Source organism: Spodoptera frugiperda, chromosome 19 (genome assembly GCF_023101765.2).
Source record: "Spodoptera frugiperda isolate SF20-4 chromosome 19, AGI-APGP_CSIRO_Sfru_2.0, whole genome shotgun sequence".
Lineage (NCBI taxonomy): Eukaryota > Metazoa > Arthropoda > Insecta > Lepidoptera > Noctuidae > Spodoptera > Spodoptera frugiperda.
In genome coordinates this window covers 1,529,280-1,553,297 of record NC_064230.1, presented here as the reverse complement: position 1 = coordinate 1,553,297, position 24,018 = coordinate 1,529,280, and the positions used below count along the sequence as shown (strand labels likewise).

Sequence of the window (24,018 nt, the reverse complement as noted above, 5' to 3'; positions counted from 1 at the left end):
CTATTAATCGTAGCGTGATGTTTTTTAACCTATAACCTTCCTCAATAAATGGGCTATCCAACACAAAAAGAATTATTCAAATCGGACTAGTAATTCCGGAGATTAGGGCGTTCAAACAAACAAACTCTTCAGCTTTATAATATTCGTATAGTTTGTCAAGACTTTCACTATTATAGAGTCCACATATATAGCCATTATATGTTTGTATATGTAGAGTAACAGTATTTGCAATCAGATTTTAGTGTTAGTAACAACTGTGACCGCGAAGCGAGCGCTCGTCGCGTTGTTATGCGCATATTAATAAGTGATTTCGAGCAACAAAACAACGTATTTTTTTATTACTAACAATTTTAAGTGTGGTTTAAGTTTTAAAAGTGTTATTTGTAAAAGGTGTTTTGCTTCTTATAACGCAGGTTTGTTGTGTTATATAAAATTTATTAGAAGTGATATATCTATACTATACTAATATTATAAAGCTGAAGAGTTTGTTTGTTTGTTTGTTTGAACGCGCTAATCTCCAGAACTACTGGTCCGATTTGAATAATTATTTTTGTGTTGGATAGTGCATTTATCGAGGAAGGCTGTAGGCTATAAAACATCACGCTATGACCAATAGGAGTCAAGCAGAGCGGGTGAAACCAAGCGAGAGTAGCTAGTAAATAATATCTTACAAATATCTATCTATTTTAGACTGCTTCGTTGGTCGAGTGGTCGCAAGTGTGATTGTGGGACAAGGTGTCTCGGGTTTGATTCCCGGGTCGGGCAAAGTATTACTGAGCTTTTTTCAATTTCGGTTTCTCGAAAATTTCTCAGTAGTAGCACGGAGTCTGGAATTGTGCCCAGTATATGGCAATAGGCTCACCCACTATTACATGGGAGTTATAACACAAATGTTGAAAAGTAGGTGTACATTGTATAGCGAAATTACGTGGCGTAATGAGCACTTCTGCCTACCTCTTCGGGGATAAAAGGCGTGACGATACAAAAAAATATATCTATGTAATATAAATAAAAATGAATTGCCAAAATGTATACATGTATGCGTATTACTACTGAAAGACTGCACCAAATTGGATGATGTTTTTTAAAGTGTATTCCTTATTGTCAGGAAAAGGTTTGCATAAAAAAAATATAGAAAAGGAAATAAAAATATTTTTCTAGAAGGGTTATATTGCCTGTCGCGACTAGAGCAATAAAATATAGTTTTTTTTTTGAGAGGGGAAAATCGTCTAATTACTTCTCCCGCTTCGGGCGAGGCGAGAGGGAGTGTCAGACTCTTACTGACTAAAAACCACCCCGTTCCTTCTCCTGCTTTTCGAGCCGGAGCCCCGGTAAACCCGCTAGGTAGTCAACAGCTCTGGAAATAAAATATGGTGGAATAAAGCTCAGCTAGTTAGTTATATATGAGAAAGTTTGTTTATTTATGTGTTTGTGTTTATATTTGTTACTCAAACACGACAAAACGGCTGAAGGGATCGGGATGAAATTTGAAACAGGAGTTTTTTAAAAAAACGGCTGAAGGAGGGAAAATCATCCAATGAGATGTCATTGGATTCTCCCGCTTTGAGTCGAGAGAGAGTGTGAGACTCGTACTGACTAAAAACCACCCCAATTCCTACTCCTACTTTGAACTGGAGCCCCGGTAACCCGCTAGGTAGTCAACAGCTCCGGAGCCCGTTACTATCTGGCGGATAAATAAACAAACAAAACTATCAAAGAACACTATTTTTAAAGCTGAATTCAAAATTACGTGTCATAATGGAAATTCCTATGTATCTCACTTTTTTTATGGTATAAGCCCGTAAACGAGCAGACGGATCATTTGATGGTAAGCAAACGCCGCCGCCTTTGAACACCCGAAACACCAGAGGCGTTACAAGTGCGTTGTTGGTTAGGAATTTAAGGGTTGTTGGGAAATCAGGGATTGGGGAAGGATGGGTAATTGGGCCTTCAGTAACCTCACAAGCCTCACTCACACAACGAAAGCGTTGTTTGTCACTCTGGTCATCAGGTGATACGTCTGCTCGATAACCGGCTTATACCATAAAAAAATAAATACTTATATAAACAAAAAGCTTCCTTCATTGCATATACTTATACGAACGACATCACAAGTACGGTTATGCGTTTATCTTAAATAACTTTGCGTCGTTGTTAAAATGCCCGTCACCGAGTAGGAACCTGTATTGATATACCGTTATAAATACACACTGCAGTAAGCCACGTCGTGATTCGCCAGTTTAGCGGACAAAATTGTGAATCTAAACCATTCTCAGGTCCCCTTGAACACACACAAAAAATTTCATCAAAATCAGTCCAGTTGTTTAAGAGAAGTTCAGTGACATACACACGTACAGAAGAATTATATATATAAAGATACACCGAGAAGGCACTATTGAACGTCAAAGCAAATATTACAATATTAAAAAAAAAAAAAAATGTCTGTCTGTCTGTCGGTCAGTCCTCTAGTTGCTCTATTTGCTCGTTCCAAAGTGTAGATTCCTATGGAGAAGAACGAGCAAGAAACTCCATAGGTTACTCTTTTACAATCAGGTTTACAATACAATACTTGGTTACATTGTTTCGATTGGGTTACATAATGTATGATCTTCCCGATGACAATTTTTTTACCAAGATTACCTGAAGTGTGAACCAATCTCCTTTTTTATAGTAGATATAATCTGGTAAACGAGCAAACGGATCACCTGATGGTAAGCAATCGCCGCCGCACACCCGAAACGCCAAAGCGGCGAATGGGTCGGGCAAAGTCTTATTAAGCATTTCTCAAAAATTTCTAGGTAGTAGTACGGAATCTGGAATTGTGTCCAGTATATGGCAATAGGCTCACCCCTATTACATGGCACTTATAACACAAATAGTGAACAGTGTACGTACATTGTACAGCGGCATTACGTGTCGTAATGTGCACCTCTGCCTATCCCTTCGGGAATAAAAAGGCGTGACGTTATGTGTGTGTATTTTATTATAACTTTTGTGAGAAATATTAACTGACTAAGCAGCCACTACAGTAGCAGCAACAGTCGCCGCGTCGTATCACGGAATGCTGCACATGAATATGAGCCTCTAGCATGGCTTGAAACTAGTCGAGTTCCTCGTCAAACAGTTACGTGAGTAAGCCGATAACATAATAATTGATCAAGGAAGTATTTGTTTACCCACCTTCGATTTACGTCTGGAGTAGCTCCAATAATTATAATTGCTAATGAGTGTTTAAAATAATTAACTTTTAAAATAGTTCAGCTTCATACAATTGGATTACGTGTTGACTTATAAATAGGAGACTATGTACACATAGCTATTGATATATAGGCGGTGTAACAAAAAGGGGGTATACATATCAAGTGCACGGTTTCTAGACAACATAACAAACGATACGGGTGGATTTTCAAACTCATGTTTTCATGGAACGAAGTTATGAAAGCTGAAATTAGCGAGTGACCCCTGTAGTGTGGTGATACCTTTGTATGATGATTTAAAATGCGCATAACATATAACGCAAGAACCATGCGACACCTAGTATTTAGTACCAACATTTTTTTAAACGTATTTTAAGCTGAATCTTTGTGTAGAGATTCTATTCAACCTGTATACTTCAGTGCTTCTTGATGTATATGGGTATTTTGTTACACGCTGTATAAGCCGGTGCAATAAATAAAATAATCGAAAATGGCGACATGTACTTGCGTTGACGGATAGTACGATCACCTCAGACAGGCGTGATATTACGGCCTCACAAAAAACCGACGTGAAACAACGTTTGTGTTGTGTTTCGTTGTGTGAGTGAGGTTCCCAATCGTGCCAATCCCCGATTCCCCAACAACCCCTAAATTCCTAACCCCCAAAAGGCCGGCAACGCACTTGTAACGCCTCTGATGTTTCAAGTGTCCATGAGCGGCGGCGATTGCTTACCATCAGGTGATTCGTCTGCTCGTTTACCGGCTTATACTATAGGGTGTCCCAAAATTAACGCAAGATTTGAATTAAATAGAAAACGCCATTTTTAGTCTTTTGATAGTTATATTTTTATTGACTCGTAAAGTACATAGGATAGGGTTATGTATGGAATAACACATCGGACAAATGGCCTCACGGCTTTGCATGCACATGCGCACTCTTTTGTTGAAATTTTCCATGACCATTCTGCATAAATGTGGCTGAATTTCGTTGATGCAGCGTTGAATCTCCCCCTTTAATGCACAGGTGGTTGTGGGCTTGTTGACATAGACTTGTGATTTCAAATAACCCCATAAAAAGAAGTCTAATGGTGTTAAATCGCTCGATCTAGGAGGCCAATTTTGATCACCGAAACGAGAGAGTACACGACCTGGAAATGTCTTTGAAATATTCTTTAATAATGAAGACACGTTGATCTATCGTGTAACGCTCCATTTTTAATAACCCTATACTGTTAGCTGTCAAATTGCTCTTTTTTCAGGGTTGCCAACACTTCACTGCACAAATGGCGGCAAATTCAAATCTTGCGTTAATTTTGGGACACCCATTATAAAAAAGAACACAATTTACAATATTATATAACAACATTTACAATATTATTGTGTACAAGGCCAATGCTTTATTTTGTAATATTGGCAATATACATAAATCAACCAATCAAACTACTATATACAATAAAATATATAACTATATTACATTCTCCAATAAATATAAACTTTATATCTAGACTTTTGGTTACATAATGTCTATGTAATCAATGATCTAGACCAATCAATACCTAAACATTCACATTCATAGAAAGAGTTTGTGAGTATGTTTGAGTAACATTGAGTAAAATCACAGACATGGGGAACTACACAATAAAAATACCTACTCCTGCTTGTTGAGCCTGAGCCCCCGGACCCGAGCTACCCTTGCTCGCCGTCCGCAGACCCGTATTATTGTCTAGCTGTGGACGCCTTTCGGTTGATAATGATGATTATGTTTTGTCATAATCATCATTACGTTATAACATAGATCACAGTTTTTCAATATGATTCAAATACTTACTCACTTTAATGGGACAAGCCCGTCACAACCTCCCATACCGCTGCAACTCCTGTGCACCAGGATCTACAGTAGATACAAACATGAAAACACCGGAACACTGAAGTCCAACGATCCAGGACATGAATGATTGTCTTGGATCCCGCAACGAAATAAATCGGAAGATATTATTATTAGTAGTTTCCACTTCTCTCGGAGAATTAACTTGAATTTACAACTTATTTGTTTTTATAACGTCATGCCTGTAATTCCCGATGGGGTAGGCAGATGCACATTACGGCACGTAATGCCGCTGAACAATGTTCACTCACATTTCACTATTTATGATGTAAGTCCCATGTAATAGTTGGTGAGTCTATTGCCATATACATACTGGGCACGATTTCAGACTCCGTGCTACTACTGAGAAATTTTCGAAAACGCGAAAAAAGCCCAGTAATACTTTGGCCGACCCGGGAATCCCGTGACCCTTTTTTTGAAGGGGGAATGACTTCTCTCACCTTGGACGAGGCGAGAGGTAGTGTCAGACTCTTACTGACTAAAAACCACCCCATTCCTACTCCTGCTTTTCGAGCCGGAGCCCCGATAAACCCGCTAGGTAGTCCGCAGCTCCGGATCAGGCATCAGCCCTACTGGGCCCCATCCGAGGTGGTCTGATGGCTCGTTGCGTCACGTCCCAGGGACATGACTGACTGTCTTCGATCCCGCAAAATTAGTAGTTTTCATTTCCCTCAGAGAATTTACTTACTTTAAGTAAAATTCGTAGTCTCGGTGTCATTGACCCCACCCGGACATGAGATGATAGCATCATGTGTGGAAGTTATCAGAGCGTGATGAATACCGAGCCGCCTTGGATGTGGCGCGTGAGATTGGTTACTGGCGACATACATCTTCAGGCCTTTAGGAGTAGGTACAGTTTTCCTAACTTTTGCGACATATCACAAAATAACAGTTGACAGAAGTCGCACATAGATCCCCGGCTCGACCGGAGCGATACCACGGCCTCACAGAAAACCGACGTGAAACAATTCTTGTATTTCCCCACCCTAGGCTTTTCTCCTGTATCGTGGATGCGTTTACAAACATACAAGTTCACATACACATGACATCCAGACCCGAAACAATAATTTGTGGATCACACAAAAGTCTGTAAGAGGCTGACACTCTCGTATCACCCAAGGCGGGAGAAGCTATTGGATTATTTTTTCCCTCAAAAAAAAGCTGTAATATTATTAAAAAAACTTTTAAACGAACGCCGCTGACCGATTTGTTACTAACACTATTATGCCGACTATGTCACATCACCTGATGATAAGTACTCGCCGCCGCCCATGGACACCTGAAGCACCAGAAACGTTACATAACTCATGTAACGTTTCGGATTTTACGGATTTTAGAGGGTTCCTTCATAAACCACGATTCCCCTGTGACTCCTCTAGTGTAGCGTGTGTTTATGATGCCGTGGCACTGATCGCTTACCATCAGGTGATCCGTCTGCTTGTTTGCCTCCCATTTCATAAAATCTATCTACCACTTTACCTAACGAAATAAGGTTTAAATTCCCTTGTTACTATCCTGATTCTCTGGACCAAAAACCGCAAGCTTAAGGTCGAAATTCCCATGGCGGTATGTGACAATTTTCTACCGTTTCTCACGGATATAAGTGGATCTGATTTCACGCTAAGATGATCATTGTGAGCAATTTCATGTAATTTAATTTAATTTGTTTCGGAATGAAACAGTTACAATTGTTTACCGTACCATCATTGCTCTGCCTCGTTGGTTGCATTTGCTGAACAAGGGGTGTCGGGTTCGATTCCTGGTCGGGCAAAGTATTACTGTTATTTTTTCGGTTTAACGAACATTTTTCAGTAGTAGTACGGTGTCTGGAAATGTGCCCAGTATATATGGCACTATTGCCATATATTATGGCTCACCCCCTATTACATGGGACTTATAACACAAATGGTGAAAATTTAGTGTACATTGTATAGCGGCATTACGTGCCGTAATGTGCACCTCTGCCTACCCCTTCGGGGATAAAAGGTGTGACGTTGTATTGTGATATACCGTATCGGAAAACCTCTTATGCCTTAATTTAAACCATATTTGTTATCATCTTGGCTGACAATATACGAAAAATGAGCGAAATAGGCCCAGTGAGTAAACCAGAAAATGCGTTATTCTCTATGGGCTAATTTGAACACTCTTCACATTCCTAGACAATATACAACATTACAGCTCTTCTGTGGTCAAGGAACATGGAGCTGTTCACACAGAATTTAATACTTGATTTATTTAATTATTTATTTTGTATGATTTTTTTTTAATTTTCGGTTTTCGTTAAAATATTTAGTTGCCTGATCCGGAGCTGCGGACTACCTACCTAGCGGGTTTACCGGGGCTCCGGCTTGAAGTGCAGAAGTAGGAACGTGGTGGTTTTTAGTCAGTAAAAGTCTGACACTCTTCTTGCCTCGTCCAAGGCGGGAGAAGTCATTGGATGATTTTCCACCCTTAAAAAAAAGGCTAGTAACTAATACTAATTGTAGTTTCATTTAAGTCATATGAGTGATCTCCGTACTGTATATCTTTCTTTTTTTTATAATGCATTTACTTGTTGCCTCGTTGGTCGAGTTGTTGCAAGTGCGACTGCCGGGCAAAGGATCTCGGGTTCGATTCCCGGGTCGGGCGAAGTATTACTGGGCTTTTTTCGGTTTTTCGAAAATTTCTCAGTGGTAGCACGGAGTCTGGAAATGTGCCCGTTATATGGCAATAGGCTCACCACCTATTACATGGGACTTATAACACAAATTGTGAAAAGTGGATGTACATTGTATAGCGGCATTACGTGCCGTAATGAGCACCTCTGCCTACCCCTTCGGGGATAATATCTAATTGACTATAGACTTAACTTGTGAAAGTGATTCATGTCATTCCTCAAGAACTCTTTGTTACAGTAACAAAAAACTAAAGAAGTATATTAAAATAAACAAATTCATAACAAAGACTAACAGATTGGTGAAAAGACAAAAGTTTTTCATAAAAAATGTAAAATTAAACAAAGAACGGTTCCGGCTTTTAAATCAACTTAATATTTATTCTAACAAATTAAATCAAAGGAATAGGAAATATGAAACTGACACACAGAACTTACAACTAGAAATAGATCATTTAACAGCAAAGTTGCACACAATGACCAACAAATACAGTGCATCAGAAAAACAAATGAGGGAATACATGTTGGCTATGGATGAGTTAGTGCGGTCACAGTCACAGGAAAACCCATGTGAAAAATGTGATTCTAGTAATGTGCTGCCTGCTTGTACTGTGCCAATGTGTGATACCACCTTGCCTCATGGTGCCAGTTTAGTGTTTCCTACCCAATATAACAGTAATAATAGTTGTAATAACAGTGTTGTAATCTTCAGTGATGAGATTGGAAAGAACTTAGGTTCTTTATTGACAAATAGTTACCCAGGACAAACAATAATAAATCACTGTATGCCCGGCTGTACTTTTACTAAAATTTCTGAGAAAATTATTAATTACAATTTTAACAAAGATTCTACCCTCATTATTATTTGTGGTAATAGAGGTAGTTTAAATAAAAATAGTTTATCTAAATTTCATAGTTCAATTACAGAACTAAAATTAAAGCAGATAATTTTGTTTACATTGCCTTACAGTAATAGGTTGCCACAGGAAGAAAACAACCTTAGATATAAACTAAATATTGCAATGTATCAGTTATGCAATAAATCAAATATTAATATTATTGATACCAACAATTACGTTGGTAAAAATGTATATATGACGAAAGATAGGTACTATCTTTCTCGTTATTATTTAAGACGAATAGCAGTGTCGCTATCATATTTTATTAGAATAACAGCCAAGAACTTGGCTAAACAGGTTACTCCTATTGAGCAACCTTCTAATATTGACTTTAATATTAGTAATGTGACATTGAATGTTGATATTACTAATAATTTAAATTAAAGAGCAAGACAATAGAGTCATCCTCTTGCATACTTAACAGTAATATTATCAATCTGGTGCACCAAAACATCCAAGGTTTCATGAGTAAAGAATTAGAAATAGAATTATTTTTAAACTGTAATAATGTTGACATTTTGTGCATTACTGAGCATTGGCTGAAATCCCATCAGCTAATGTTCAATTTTGGTAATCATCAGATTGGTAGCTCGTTCAGCAGAGAAAACGCTATACATGGTGGTTCACTAATTTTAATAAATAACAATCTTAAATTCAAAGAACGCAAGGATATAGTTGGTTACTCTGTTGAACGTACTGTTGAAATAGCCTGTGTGGAATTAGAGCGGTTTATTGTTTTGAGTGTGTATAGACCACCTTCTGGTTTGTATGACTGTTTTGAAACAGTATTAGATGAAGTATTAAATAAACTCAGTAGTTCAAATAAATTCATTATTACTTGTGGCGATTTTAATATAAATTTGTTGGAAAATTCTAGCTTAAGTACTAGAATTGTAAGTTTATTTGCTTCGTTTAACCTAACGAACCTGTTTCTGGAGCCCACTAGGATAACTCCTACTAGTGCTACTTGTCTAGATAATATTTATACTGATATTGTACCAACTAATAAACAAATTATATCATTGCTTGATTCAGATCATTGTGGACAATTAATTTCAATAGAAAATAAAGTAAATAAAGTGTCGAAACCACATATTATTGTTAACCCAAAGACTGAAAGACGCATTGAAACGTTCAAATCTAAACTCTCTGACAAATTACCTTTATTATTAAGGAATAAAAATACGAATAACTTGTGTAATGATTTTTTAAATATTTACCATACCGAGTTTAAATCTACCTTCACACCTAAAACCATACCAGCTCATGGCAATGCGCCTTTCAATCAATGGGCAACCACTGGCATCTATAAAAGTAGGAAACGCCTATATGAGCTTTATAACGAGAGGATATTTATAAACACTATTGAATTTAATGAATATGTAAAGAAGTATTCTAAATTGTTTAAAAAAGTTTGCTCTATTGCTAAATCACTATATTTGAGCTCTAAAATAAAAAACAGTTCCAATGTAATTAAAGCGACCTGGAGTATTATTAATGGTGAAGCAGGAAGATCTAAAAGGAGAAGTAGTGAATATAATCTGGTAATTGATAATAATGTAATTAAATCAGATGCTGAAGTTGCAGCCGCATTTGAAAACTTCTTTTCGGACATTCCTGTTTCCACTACCAGGTCCTTGAATTCATCACCCACTGTCGCAGAATCTTTACTAAAAGAAAATGTTGTAGCTTGCCATTCAAGTTTCAATTTTGAACACATAGATTATACAGATATAATTAAAACGTTCCATACTTTGAATAAGAAAAAGACTGCTGACCTGTGGGGTAATTCTGTGTACATTGCCAGCTCTGTAATAACTATTGTGGCACCTGTATTAGCTTTAATTTTTAATAACTGTATTGATCGTGGTGTGTTTCCTGATCTCATGAAGAATAGTAAAATAACTCCGTTATTTAAATCGGGTAGTACTTCTGACCCCACTAACTTTAGACCTATTTCAGTACTACCTACATTCAGTAAAATTTTTGAAAAAATTATTCTAAATCAGATGCAAAGATTTTTTAATAGAAATAAATTATTGCATGGTAACCAGTTTGGATTTACAAGGGGTCGTTCAACAACTGATGCCGGTGTTGAACTTCTTAATCAAGTATATGACGCGTGGGAGGACTCGGGGGACGCATTGGGTGTTTTTTGTGACTTATCCAAGGCGTTCGATTGTGTCCTTCATGAAACACTGATCAGGAAGCTATCCCATTATGGAGTGCGGGGCAACTCTCTGGACCTACTTATCTCTTACTTGAGTGATAGAATTCAGAGAGTTGAGATTAACGGGAAAATTTCTGCCGGGTCTGTTGTTAGGATGGGTGTTCCGCAGGGGTCAATTCTCGGTCCGTTTTTATTTCTTATTTATATTAATGACTTACCTTACCTTGTAAAGGATAACCATGGGATAGTACTGTTTGCTGATGATACCTCTTTATTATTTAAACTCAAACGTGGACAATTAGTCAGTGATCATGTAAATAGTGCTCTCTCAAAAATAGTACGCTGGTTTAGTGCCAATAACTTGCTACTTAATGAAACAAAAACTAAATGCATTAAATTCACAACACCAAATGTTAGGCATGTCAAAACCAGCGTGCTAATCAAGGGCGGGGAGTTGGACCCTGTAGATTCAGCTATCTTTTTAGGTATAACCCTAGACGCTAAGCTACAGTGGGCCCCACATATAGATAAGTTGTCGAAAAGGCTCAGCTCAGCAGCATATGCCGTTAAAAAAATTAGAAATTTAACTGATGTAAATACAGCGCGTCTAGTATACTTTAGTTATTTCCATAGTATCATGTCATATGGTATTCTCCTGTGGGGGAATGCTGCTGACATTCAGTCTGTCTTTGTGCTGCAGAAGCGAGCCATTCGATCAATTTATAATCTTAGTCCGAGGCATTCTCTCAGGGAACTATTTAAAGAAATTAATATAATGACTGTTGCCTCTCAATATATCTATGAAAATATAGTGTATGCTCATAAAAACATAAAGTTATTTAAAAAGTACAGTGATATACACAATATCAACACTAGAAATAAAAATAAATATGTTGTTCCTACTACTAGACTTAAGAAAATAAGCGGTTCGTTTAGATGTCAATGTATACGCTTTTACAATAAAGTTCCCAGCCATATTCAAAGTTTAAACCTAGGTAAATTTAAAAATGTTATTAAAGAAAAACTTTGTAGTAAAGCTTTTTATAAAATAAAAGACTACTTGGAGGATAGTCAGGCTTGGGAATGAACTGCTATAATGTCCACACAGGTCTTGCTGACATGTTTGTAACATATAGTTACATTTTTTATACAATTTGACATTAACTTAATTTGACATTGTTTTATATTTTTTTTCCTTTTATATTTTTATATTTCCTTTTAAAATTGTTAGTTTGAGGACCGTGTGAGACTTTTGCTAGTCATTTTATTTTTAGTAAATTATATTCTGACAGTTTGAGCATTTGTGTGGCCTACCCAAATGTTCTTTTGGTTGGTGTTGTTCGTCGGATCATTCAGCAACAGCCGTCAGCTGAGCTGATTGTAAACTGACACATGCGTGCTGCCATCTGAACAGGTCCGCTCAAACTGCTGCGGTTCTTTTTAAGAGATTGACGTGTAAAAGTGTTATTTTATAACCTAATTGCAAAATAAATATCATTTATCATTTATCAATAGGGCGTGACGATATAAAAAAATATATTTACTTGTTTCAGAAAAATGTTTCAGTATGAGTATGAGAAGCGGCCTCCTTCCTCAGTCTCTTGCGACACTTCCACTACTGTAGCCACCGACTGGTCCCGAAGATACCCGACCGTTCCCGAGCGCGTGCCGAACGCGCGCCGGCCATTACCGCCGCGGCCGACTGTCATACATCGCGTCCCGGATAAGACAATTGTTAGTATTAATGTAATTTGCATTTTGTAGCACTCATATTAACATATATTTTTGTTTATCAATGACCTCAACTGGGTATTTTGTATTGTTTTGTGTATACAATTAATGGTTAGTTTTTATTTCGCTTGTAAGTTGTAGATGTATTTTCAAACTTTATTGTATTTTTAGTGTATCATGAATTTTTTAATCGAGCGGACGTATCACCTGATTGTAAGCAATCGCCGCCGCCCATGGACACTTGAAACACCAGAGACGTTACAAGTGCGTTGCCGGCTTTTTGAGGGTTAGAAATTTAAGGGTTGTTGTTCGGGAATCGGGGATTGGGAAGATTGGGGAGGGGGGAATTGGGCCTCCCGTAACCTCACTCACACAACACAATACTTTTCCACCAGAGATGTAGCTATGCTAGGAAGATGTAATAGCTAAATTATGAAACTATGTGACGGATTTTACTGATACTAAGCTATGTAGCTATGCGAGTAAGATGTGCAACTCTACTATACGATTTATAGACAGTAGGGAAGCCATCCACAGCACGCATCTTTCCATATAAAAAATATAGCTTGGCTGAGTCAGTTTCCACCTGTGCTGAGCTATGTATACCAATGAATATGATAGGTAGAAGCCAAACGCATCCACAGCAACGTAGCATAGCACATCTCTGATGGAAAAGCATCCTAAAACCTCCATGCCGTCACGACATTTTGACATGATGTATTAATTATTATGTTTTATTACTCACGCAACGTTTTGACGAGGAACTCGACTAGTTTCAAGCCATGCTAGAGGAGAAACGTTACGTGAGTAAGCCGATAAAATGATAATTAATTTAGTATGTCTCACGAAAGTTACAATAAAACTATGACACATAGATTACAATCTATCAAATCAATTTCCAGGTTCCTCTGAAGGTATGGATCATCGCCAGTGCCTCCTGCTTCGCAGTCTGCGCGGCCCTGGTGCTCGCCACCGTGGTGATCACCAAGTGGGATACCTCGGAGACCTTCACCACACGGGAGGTGTTCCAATCACCAGTAAGTTACTATGAAAGATAGAACTGTCAGTGAAGCTAAGTGTAGATTAGAATGCGGGGGAGAGCCATGCTTTGGCAAGAATGGGCCGGCTCGACCGGAGTGATACCACGGCCGAGCAGAAAACCGTAAAACAAGGCAAGCGTTGTTTCACGTCGTTGTTGTTTTTACGGTATAAAGTAAACGAGCAGTTAGTGCGTTACCGGCCTTTTGGCGGTTACAGACATACTGACGGACAATTCCATTTGACGTTTCAAAAGTTCCCAATTTAGGATTAATTGACATAAATGCTTTGACTTTGAGCCGGTAAACGAGCAGATGGATCACCTGATGGTAAGCAATCACCGCCGCCCATGGACACTTGAAACACCAGAGGCATTACAAGTGCGTTACCGGCCTTTTGGCGGTTAGGAATTTAAGAGTTGTTGGAGAATCGGGTATTTTAATGATTCTAACTTTACCAATCTTCACATTACAGGAACCTATACGCGTAGAAGAACAACAGCCAACAACATATCAAGAACAGCGTGTGACAGAAGACACGGCAGTATTAGAGAAACTATCAATTTTCAAAAACTTCGTACCAAATAGGGAACATAAGAGCCTGATAATGAAACCACAGATTCACCCAATACATGACGAAATTATACATGAAGAAAGACCTATCAAGAAGAAGGATAGACCTGAAATTGGTGTAGCACCAGAAATACATGATTTGGATGCTGAGAAAGAAGCAATACAAGAGCCTAACAATCATATAGCGGATAGATTTGAAGTAAATGAAACTAAAGTGAATGTGGTAAACGATTTTGTGCCTAATTTCAAGCCGATACTGTCTAGTTTTGGTAAAAGCATTGATGCGGAGATACCTTATGGATTTTTGGATGGTATGTTGGTGTTTTGTTTTTTATTATAAATATCGTGAGAGAAACTAACGCCCAAATACGCTGAAACGCTACTTTATTTTAAGTTGTACTTAATTATCTATCTATCTCTGTCTTTCTATCCCCTAAGGTAACATATTAAAAACTACTTAAGTGTGGGAGAGCCATGCTTCGGTCACGAATGGGTTAGCTCGACCGGAGTGATACCACGGCCGAGCAGAAAACCGACGTGGAACAATGCTTGCGTTGTGTGAGTGAGGTTACCGGAGGCCCAATTACCCTTCCCCAAAAACCCTTAAATTCTTAACCTCCAAAAGGCCGGTAACGCACTTACAACGGCTCTGGTGTTTCGGCTGTCCATTGGCGGAGATTGCTGACCGATACCGATTGGTGATCCGTCTGCTTGTTTACCGGCTTATAAGCAATCGCCGCCGCCCATGGACACCCGAAACACCAAAGACATTACAAACGGGTTGACGGCCTTTTGAGGGATAGAAATTTAAGATTTGTTGGAGAATCGGGGATTGGGAACGGAGGTAATTGGGCCTCCGGTAACCTCACTCACACAACGAAACACTACACGTTGTTTCAGATCGTTTTTCTGCTCGGCCGTGGTATCATTCCGGTCAAGTCGGCCTCTTAGCTCGTCCACACTATTTTGAGCTATGTCACGTTGTTAAAGGACTTTGGCCAATTTTGATCTATCACCTCTATTATTCCAGGAAAAGACGACTATTTCTACAATGACGAAAACCTTTACGACGATTATATGCAAAGCAATTCAATGACGAGCTACCTTATTGAAAAGGTTCAGGAGCTACATGATTGGGTGTCCACTGATCCTGATATTACTGCCAATCAGACTAGGCAAGACAATGACTTCGGGTCCGTATTAAAAGCCCTGAACGAGAGCTTGGTAGAAGGGAATATAACAATAGTCATGCATAAACTAAGGGACATGTATTTTGGTGAAAATTATACCCATTTCAATAATAGCAGGAAGGTGATAGTGACTAATAGTACTGATTTGCTGTCGTTTGGGATTTTGACTCTGGATGTGATGTTGTTGCATAATATTCAGCTCATGGCTTGGGAGAATCAGGTGAGTTTTGCTATTCTATACGTTTTTTTTTTATGTGATAGGCCGATAAACTGACTACATTTTTCAAGGTTGGTGCGGTACGTTAGATTCCCGCACGAAGTAAGTCTTTGTGTGATCTACAAATTGTTGTTTCGGGTCTGAGTGTCATGTGTATTTGAACTGGTATGTTTTGTAAATGCACCCACGACACAGGAGACAAAAAGTAAAGAACAGACGGATCACCTGATGGTAAGCAATCGGCACCGTCCATGGACACCCGAAGCAATTCTTACTGGATTGAGGGGCATTTGAGGATTGTTGGGGATTAGGGGATTGGGGAACGAGGTAATTGGGTCTCCAGTAACCTCATTCAAATAACGAAACACACCTGTTAGTTATGAGTAAACACAACCCCAATAGTGTAACTTCACCTTTATATTGTCTGTGTCCTTGCTCGGCGCATCTTATGTATGTTCGCCTTTATATTCGTTTATTTTGTATTTTTGTAATAACGTTCCTTTGTAAGTTTTTCTTTTCGCAATATACTAATTATATTAATTCACGAGTCTCATTTGCCTCCAAAATCCTTCAACACCGTTGATAACTAGCACTCTAAATATATTTTCCATATTTATAAATCGTTGTTTTAATATTAATTCCAGGAACTAGCTCGCACTAAGATGATGCAGGATCCAGACGTGTTTGCATTCAACGCCCTCTTCCTAGACCCCAGTAAAGTGGAGATGAAACAGAATGAGATCGCTCACGATGGCTCTCTATTTCTGTAAGTACAGCAACAACGTCACGCCTTTTATCCCTGAAGGGGTAGGCAGAAGTGCTCATTACAGCATGTAATACCGCTACGCAATATACACCCACTTTCACCATATGTGTTATTAGTCCCATGTAATAGCTAAGCCGTAAATCTATATGACCGTTTCCACTGATACTAAGCTGTACGAGGAAGTAGCTGTACGAGGAAGATGCGCAGCTCAAGAGTATACGATGTATCGATAGAGGGGAAGCCATCCATAGCACACATCTTAACATATTACTTCGGCGATAGAACTCTAAAGAAACGTATACCTTACGTGCTTAATAGTTTGCCGGCAGACATTAGACAGGAAAGTAATAAAAGAATATTTAAAAGTAAGTTAAAAAAATACCTGTTTAAAACACTTATATAGAATAAATAGTAGATAATAATTTTGTATAACAATGCGGCGCAACACCCACAGTCAAACTGAATTATTGTATAGTGTATTTCTTTTATTGAGTCCGTTTCCACCAGTGCTAAGCCATGTGTGCCAATGAATATGATTTGAGGAAGCCAAACGACTCCACAGCAACGTAGCATAGTAGATCTTTCGTGGAAAAGCTCCCTAACACGTGTGTTGAGGTGTTTGACTGCCAATAGAAAACTGTTGAAGGCAAATCCTCCGCTAACGTCGGTCACCGGTGACCACCGCAGCGTTCAATGTGTTACCGTTAACCAGTGGTCGAATAGTGTACAAAAAAATTTAACCGACCTAAAAAAAATTGAGTATGTATCTCAGTTTGACCTGTATATAATTATTATGTTTAATGCGGTTTTTAGCATAGTATTTTTTAAACTTGAGAGAAGGTTTTAGGTTTATTAGCCGAGTTAAAAAATTGTGTGTTGTTGTCGGACTTTTTTTAAACGTAGCTTTATAAATAATTATTTCAGTAAACGGTTGAATCCGCGTCAAGATCCCATTGAAGACTTGGACATCGGGAAGAACCTGCTGGAGAATATCATGGAAGTCGGCATGAGCACCGCGCGCGCAGCCATACATCTCGGCAGGGCTTACAAGAATACTAAGTAAGTTATAGTTCATAAATGATAAATGATATTTATTTTGCAAATAGGTTACAATGTAACTCTTTTACACGTCAATCTCTTAAATAACTAGATGAGGCCGGCATTTCCTATCCGACTACTCTGAGAAGAAATGCCGAAACAAACTCAGAGGTCATAGTCTCTTTTAAAGTCCAGACAAAATCAATTAAAGATGTCGGAGAATTGTGCAAGCAAATACGAAGAAGAGATTTCATTAGAGTCTTAACTGGATTTCCCCCGAGTCAAGGTTCGCTGTTAGTAAGCATCATTCAACGTGGCAACACTGCCATTATTTTGGGCACCCTATAATTGTTTTACCTACACGATAATTTTTTCGACGCTTTGTAAGTAAGTTTTTAATTCATTAAAACATTTTTTTATGTTTCTTATAAGAAATCATTTCATTGCTGGTGCGGAGGCGAGATGGTAGCCAAACTTCATCCTATTAAGTATAAAAAAGGTGTTTTAAAAGTATCTGCCAAATATTTAATGTGAGGTAGTAATGTGTTTAAAGATTACACCAGTGAATACAAATGATTGAATATTTTTTTCATACAAGCAAATCTACACATTATTTTGTTATGAAAGACAACTATCACGCTACAACTAGAAAACTATAAAACTAATGAGTATACAAAAACTTACTTCGGGAAAGTTGTTTGTAATCATGAGTACAATCACGTGTTTAAATATCGTTCACTAATTACCAGTCACCCTATATTTAACTTTAAATAAAAATAACAAAATATCTATTCCAGAAACATTCTAAACCAAATTTCGAACAAGGAACAGCAAGCGGCCAGTATTCAGAATCAAATGTCTCGGAATATTGATGGCAACACTCACGCATTAAATCATCTGCAGACGTCATTTGACAGTACACACGGTGTTGCCAGTAATGGGAGCTTCTATACAGAATTGGATTGCGTATGGCTGTTATATTGTAGAAATTTAGCTGCTACTACTAAATTAAATGCGCCGTATGGAACAATGGCTCGAATAAATGGGTAAGTCAATTTCAGGCCAATTAATCTATACTAATATAATACTTTTTTTTTGAGGGGGTAAAATCATCCAATGACTTCTCCCGCCTTAGGCGAGGCGAGAGGGATTGTCAGACTCTTACTGACTAAAACCCACCCCATTCCTAGTCCTGCTTTTCGAGCCGGAGCCCCGGTAAACTCGCTAGGTAGTCCGCAGCTCCGGACTAATATAATACTACTACTACTACTATATCTATCTATACATATAATAAAATCGTAGAAAAGTGCTGTCTGTACATTGAAAATAAAAATAAAAAAAATAGGAGTTATTGTTATGTCGATGTCGAACCCAAAAATGTAATTAACTTTTTTTTTGTCTGTTTGTCTGTTTGTCTGTTTGTCTGTTTGTCTGTTTGTCTGTTTGTCTGTTTGTCTGTTCGTCTGTGCGCGCTAATCTCAGAAACGGCTGATCCGAGTTGGATGCGGTTTTCACGAATATATTGTGGGATGCTTAAATTTACATTTAGTGTTTGTTTCATGTCAATCGGTTCATAAATAAAAAAGTTATATCATTAATCTCCGCAACTATTTGACGGATTTGGTTGAAATTTGGTACAGATATAGTTTAGAACCTTAGAAAGGACATAGATATATTTTTATTTCAAAAATCAAAAAATAAAAATAAGAAATAAATTATTTATAAATAATTCTATGTCGATCGTTACACGACTTCGGTTCATGTTATTGTTTTAATTTATCGAAAAAAAGTAAATAAATAGTAAAAAGGTATGAAAAAAATAATATCAATATAATAAAACATTTAGTACAAAGAAAATGCTCTAACGGAGTATAGATAATTCTATGTCGATCGTTACACGACTTCGGTTCATGTTATTGTTTTAATTCATCGAAAAAAGTAAATAAATAGTGAAAAGGTATGAAAAAAATAATATCAATATAATTAAACTTTTAGTACAAAGAAAATGCCCGAACGGAGTATAAATAAATAATCCAAGTTGTCTTTATCCTCGATAGATTGCGTTGGGATCGAAATAGATCGCGCTATGGTTTCGTTACATTCATTTGGTTGGGTATCGGCCGAGCGCTTCGGTACTATCGTAGAAGAAGTGTATTATCAGTCGTATGATTATTTGTCTGTAATGGTCCTCCTCGCGGGGCGCGTGAGAGAACGAACCTCCTCACACCCCAGCCGTCGCGAGAGACACTCCGGGCGTCGGGTATCGCGCGACGATCTCCGGCCACCGTAAGTGCGGGTCTGCGGACGGTGAGCAAGGGTAGCTCGCCGCCCGATCAGAACCAAACCCGTGCGTGCGGCGCGTCGCGTTCTGCGCGCGCCTCAAAGAGCCATCAGACCACCACAGATGGGGCCCAGTAGGGCTGATGCCTAATCCGGAGCTGCGGACTACCTAGCGGGTTTACCGGGGCTCCGGCTCGACGGGCAGGAGAAGGAACGGGGTGGTTTTTAGTCAGTAAGAGTCTGACACTCCCTCTCGCCTCGCCCAAGGCGGGAGAAGTCATTGGATGATTTTCCACCCTCAAAAAAAAAAAAAAAAAAAGTGGTCCTGCTGTTTCGTATATTCTAAATTGGTTTCGTTGTATTTGTCAATTAATAAGTTTATTTGTTGGGTTTTCCTGGTTTTTTGGTTAAACTATTTAACGTAGGTTTAGTTTGATATCGATTATTAGTAGTTACTGTAGTTAGTTTTTTTAATAAAATTGTAAGTCTATTTTTTTTTTTAATTAGATTAGATTTAAGTCGTTTCTTTTAAATTATTTAGTTTAAGCTTGGTTATTATAGCATAGAGGATAGGTTGTAATATAGTTTCTTTTTTAATTGTTATAAATTCGTAATTCGTAGCTTTCTTTAGTTTTAAGTTAGTTTAAGTCCGTTTTTAAACTATTTTTTCAATGCCCTAAGTGAGTATACATCTATTAAATTCAAACGCAGAGCTCATTATGTTGATTTTTGAAGAGTTCCCTGGAATATCTTCCACATCTCATTTTTGAAGAGATCCCGCGAGATCGGGAACTATGTGGTTAAAACCAAAAATTTGCCGGAAGTCACTATTCCACGCGAACGAAGTCGCGGGCAAAAGCTAGTCTATACTAATATTATAAAGCTGATGAGTTTATTTGTTTGATTGATTGTTTGTTTGAACGCGCTTATCTCAGGAACTACTGGTCCGATTTGAGTAATTCTTTTTGTGTTGGATAGTGCATTTATCGAGGAAGGCTATAGGATATAAAACATCACGCTAGGAGCCAAGCAGAGTGAGTGAAACCGCGCGGAAGTAGCTAGTTACTAATATATAAAGTTGAAGAGTTTGTTTGTTTGTTTGAACGCGCTAATCTCCGGAACTACTGGTCCGATTTGAGTAATTCTTTTTGTGTTGGATAGTGCATTTATCAAGGAAGGCTATAGGCAACACGCTATGATCAATAGGAGCCAAGCAGAGCGGGTGAAACCGCGCGGAAGTAGCTAGTAAAAGATATGAAGCAAATACCTAAAAAGAGGAGATGTCATAACTGTTAAAGGGGAATCCCCTTTAACATAATGCGTGACACTTTACGGGGAGCGCGGGACGTTACAAACTGCGTCCCTCTCTGTTTCATCTAGCGGTCCCATACTACAAACGCGTTGCTGTCCACGTTTTAATGTGCCACTTTCTGAGCGCTTTTTTTGCGGAATAAGCCGGTAAACGAGCAGACGCATCACCTGATGGTAAGCAATCGCCGCCGCCCATGAACACTTGAGACACCAGAGGTGTTACAAGTGCGTTGCCACGTTGCCAGCCTTTTTGGGGTTTGGAATTTAAGTATTGTTGGGGAATCAGGGATCGGGAAGGGGTTAACCTCACTCACACAACGAATCACAACGCAAGCGTTGTTTCGCTTGGGTTTTCTGCTCGGCCGAGCTGCTGTACCACTCCGGTCGAGCCAGCCCATTCGTGCCGAAGCATGGCTCTCCCACACTTGGCTTCTAATCTACTTATAATCATGTCCGACGTAACACCGATTTTGACGGGACTTTTATTGGCAGGTAGCTGATGTATTAAGGAGTAGCTTAGGCTACATTTATTTAAAAAAATGAAAAAAATATGTCCTAAAATTCATATTATAAGTAGATGAATAGAAGAATAGAATCCACGCGAACGAAGCCGCATCAGCTAGTATAAATTTCAATATTTTGCAATTTCAGTGTCGCCCTAAGAATGTTGACTGGAGAATTGCCGGCAAATAAGGCGCTGGACACGCTGCTATACGAAGTGCTGACTGGCTGGACAGAACTGAAGTGTAACGATATGTTCCCTAGGTGAGTGGCCAAATACCACATGTTTCCAGAGCCATATTATCCCTATGGCAAACTAGACAAGTGCCTAGGGTACCACACCCAGGGGGTCTACTCTAATTCAACGAAAAACGAAGTTTCGTCCGAAACTTCGCACTTCCTACTACAATTTCAAATTTCGTACTACAATTCAATTTATTGCAAACCTTTGTGTATAAAAATGAACGAATGAAATTAAGATAAGTTTTGATTTGAAATTAAAAATAAAACGTTATTTTAAGTAATTTCATTAGTAAATCAATAATACCTACGGCCGAAAATTAAACGAAACTTCGGATTCGAGAACCGGAGTAGGCCCCAGATCTGCGGATTATGTGAATACGTGCGCGCAAATTTTTGTTGTTTTATTATTATGATAAAAATAAAACTAATGAGTATACAAAAAAAGTTTCTTAGGGAAAGTTGTTTGTAATCATGAGTACAATCACGTGTTTAAATATCGTTCACTAATTACCAGTCACCCTATATATTATTATAGTAAAATATTATTTATTTTATCCAATCAACAGATGCAGCAAAGTGAACGCAGCGTCAATAGTACTGGACACGATCATGCAATCACATAGAAAGTCACAAGTAACCAACAGAGGGCGGTAAACTCAATAGTTATAAGAATATTTTATTTTACGTAATATTTTCACAATCTGTTTCAAAGAATGTTAAGTTTTTAGAGTTTATTATAAGTTTTATGTTTATGAGTTAAGTTATTTACAATCTAGGGTTGTTACGGATGCAAAAATTTGTCATCCGCGGATGCAGGGGTTGTTACGCATGTAAATTATCCGCGGATGCAAATCCAGACGCGGATTATTAGAATTTCACATCCGCGCATGCGCGTATGCGGGTTCTATGCGGGTGCGGATGTGATACGAATGCGGATATTTAGATTTTAATTACATATATGACTGAAATTCAATTTAAAATAATTTTTGAATTACTAAAACAAACGGAAATCGCTTGCGACTTTGGATCCGCCCACTTTCTTTACATGTTGTTACTTATAGATGTGTAATCCGAATCCGTAAAAACTCCGCATTTATATATTTTGAGCAGACGGATCACCTGATGGTAAGCAATCGCCGCCGCCCATGGACATCCGAATCACCAGGCGTTACAAGTGCGTTGCCGGCCTTTTAGATGTTCGGAATTTAAGGGTTGATACGGATGCAGATGTCTGAATTAATACTAATATTCCGCATTTGCGGATGCGGATGCGAATATTCGTCACAATCTATATTCTTGAGGAATTTTCTTTTACCTAAGTCTAATTGATAATTCCTTAACAATTAGATTTTTTTAATTGTTTTAAGATTTTATTTAGATTAGTATAAGCTGCATGCAACACATAAGTACAATGTACAGATATCACAATTACTTAGTAAAAATAAAGATTGATTTACCACCATTTAAAGATTGATACATCATATAGGTACATGTAATTATGCAAACAAATGTGAGGAAGAAGGCAATATATCGCATTTCTGCTTTTCCTTTTTCTATGAAACGTAATTAAATTGAATTACTTGGTCTGGCGTACGAAATTTCTTCAGTATTGTAATCTTCAAACACAACACTACAACATACATCAGTACGCATCGCATGTAAGCATTGCCGATGATGCGGTCCGTACGATGCGGATCAGTGGACGCAGTTGTATGAGTTTCTATACAAGACAAACTAAAATCCGTTGCGTGCGATGCGTACGATGCGGGCCTGTGGACGCTTACCATTAACGCTGTCAATACGGTGGACGCAGTCTGAAAAATTGATCCGTTTGATGCCATCCTTCCGATGCGTGCGATGCGAGCCTGTGGACGCTTACCTTAAATGATTACTTTGCGACACATTGCCTTCCTCTACTTATATTTTTAAGTGGGTATCTGTAGGTATGCTCAAACTATTATGTAATTAAATTACTTACTACTTAAAGAGGCTTCAAATTGTTAAATGATAGACTGAAAGTTAAATATAAAAGATAGATTTTATTTTCAAGTTGTTTTAAATTATTTATGTTCTCCCAGCACCCCGCTAAGGTCCCAGCACCCGTCCACTGATCCGCATCGTTCGGACGCAGTCAATCCGTTTGATGCAATGCATCCGATGCGTATGATGCTTACGATGCGGATCAGTGGACGCAGTTGTATGAGTTTCTATACAAGACAAACTAAAATCCGTTGCGTGCGATGCTTACGATGCGGATCAGTGGACGCAGTTGTATGAGTTTCTATACAAGACAAACTAAAATCCGTTGCGTGCGATGCTTACGA

The 24,018-nt window shown here is 38.3% G+C and overlaps 1 protein-coding gene across 1 annotated transcript; it reads left to right on the top strand.

Annotated features, from left to right (window-relative positions):
• The first annotated feature begins 243 nt into the window (after positions 1-243).
• Positions 244-22,449, top strand: LOC118281025 (uncharacterized). The gene is made up of 10 exons (XM_050700501.1): positions 244-413; positions 12,361-12,541; positions 13,441-13,575; positions 14,051-14,459; positions 15,179-15,558; positions 16,200-16,321; positions 17,246-17,380; positions 18,157-18,405; positions 21,602-21,715; positions 22,261-22,449. The coding sequence occupies exons 2-10, from the start codon at positions 12,365-12,367 to the stop codon at positions 22,346-22,348; spliced, it is 1,809 nt and encodes a 602-aa protein (XP_050556458.1). The 5' UTR covers positions 244-413; positions 12,361-12,364; the 3' UTR covers positions 22,349-22,449.
• The last annotated feature ends 1,569 nt before the right edge of the window (positions 22,450-24,018 follow it).

Bases quoted from the DNA above. Each gene is read 5' to 3' on its own strand.
- LOC118281025 (XM_050700501.1), top strand. From the start codon at position 12,365: ATGTTTCAGTATGAGTATGAGAAGCGGCCTCCTTCCTCAGTCTCTTGC. The intron at 12,542-13,440 runs GTTAGTATTAAT...ATCAATTTCCAG, and splicing joins GCGTCCCGGATAAGACAATT to GTTCCTCTGAAGGTATGGAT. The intron at 15,559-16,199 runs GTGAGTTTTGCT...TATTAATTCCAG, and splicing joins TCATGGCTTGGGAGAATCAG to GAACTAGCTCGCACTAAGAT.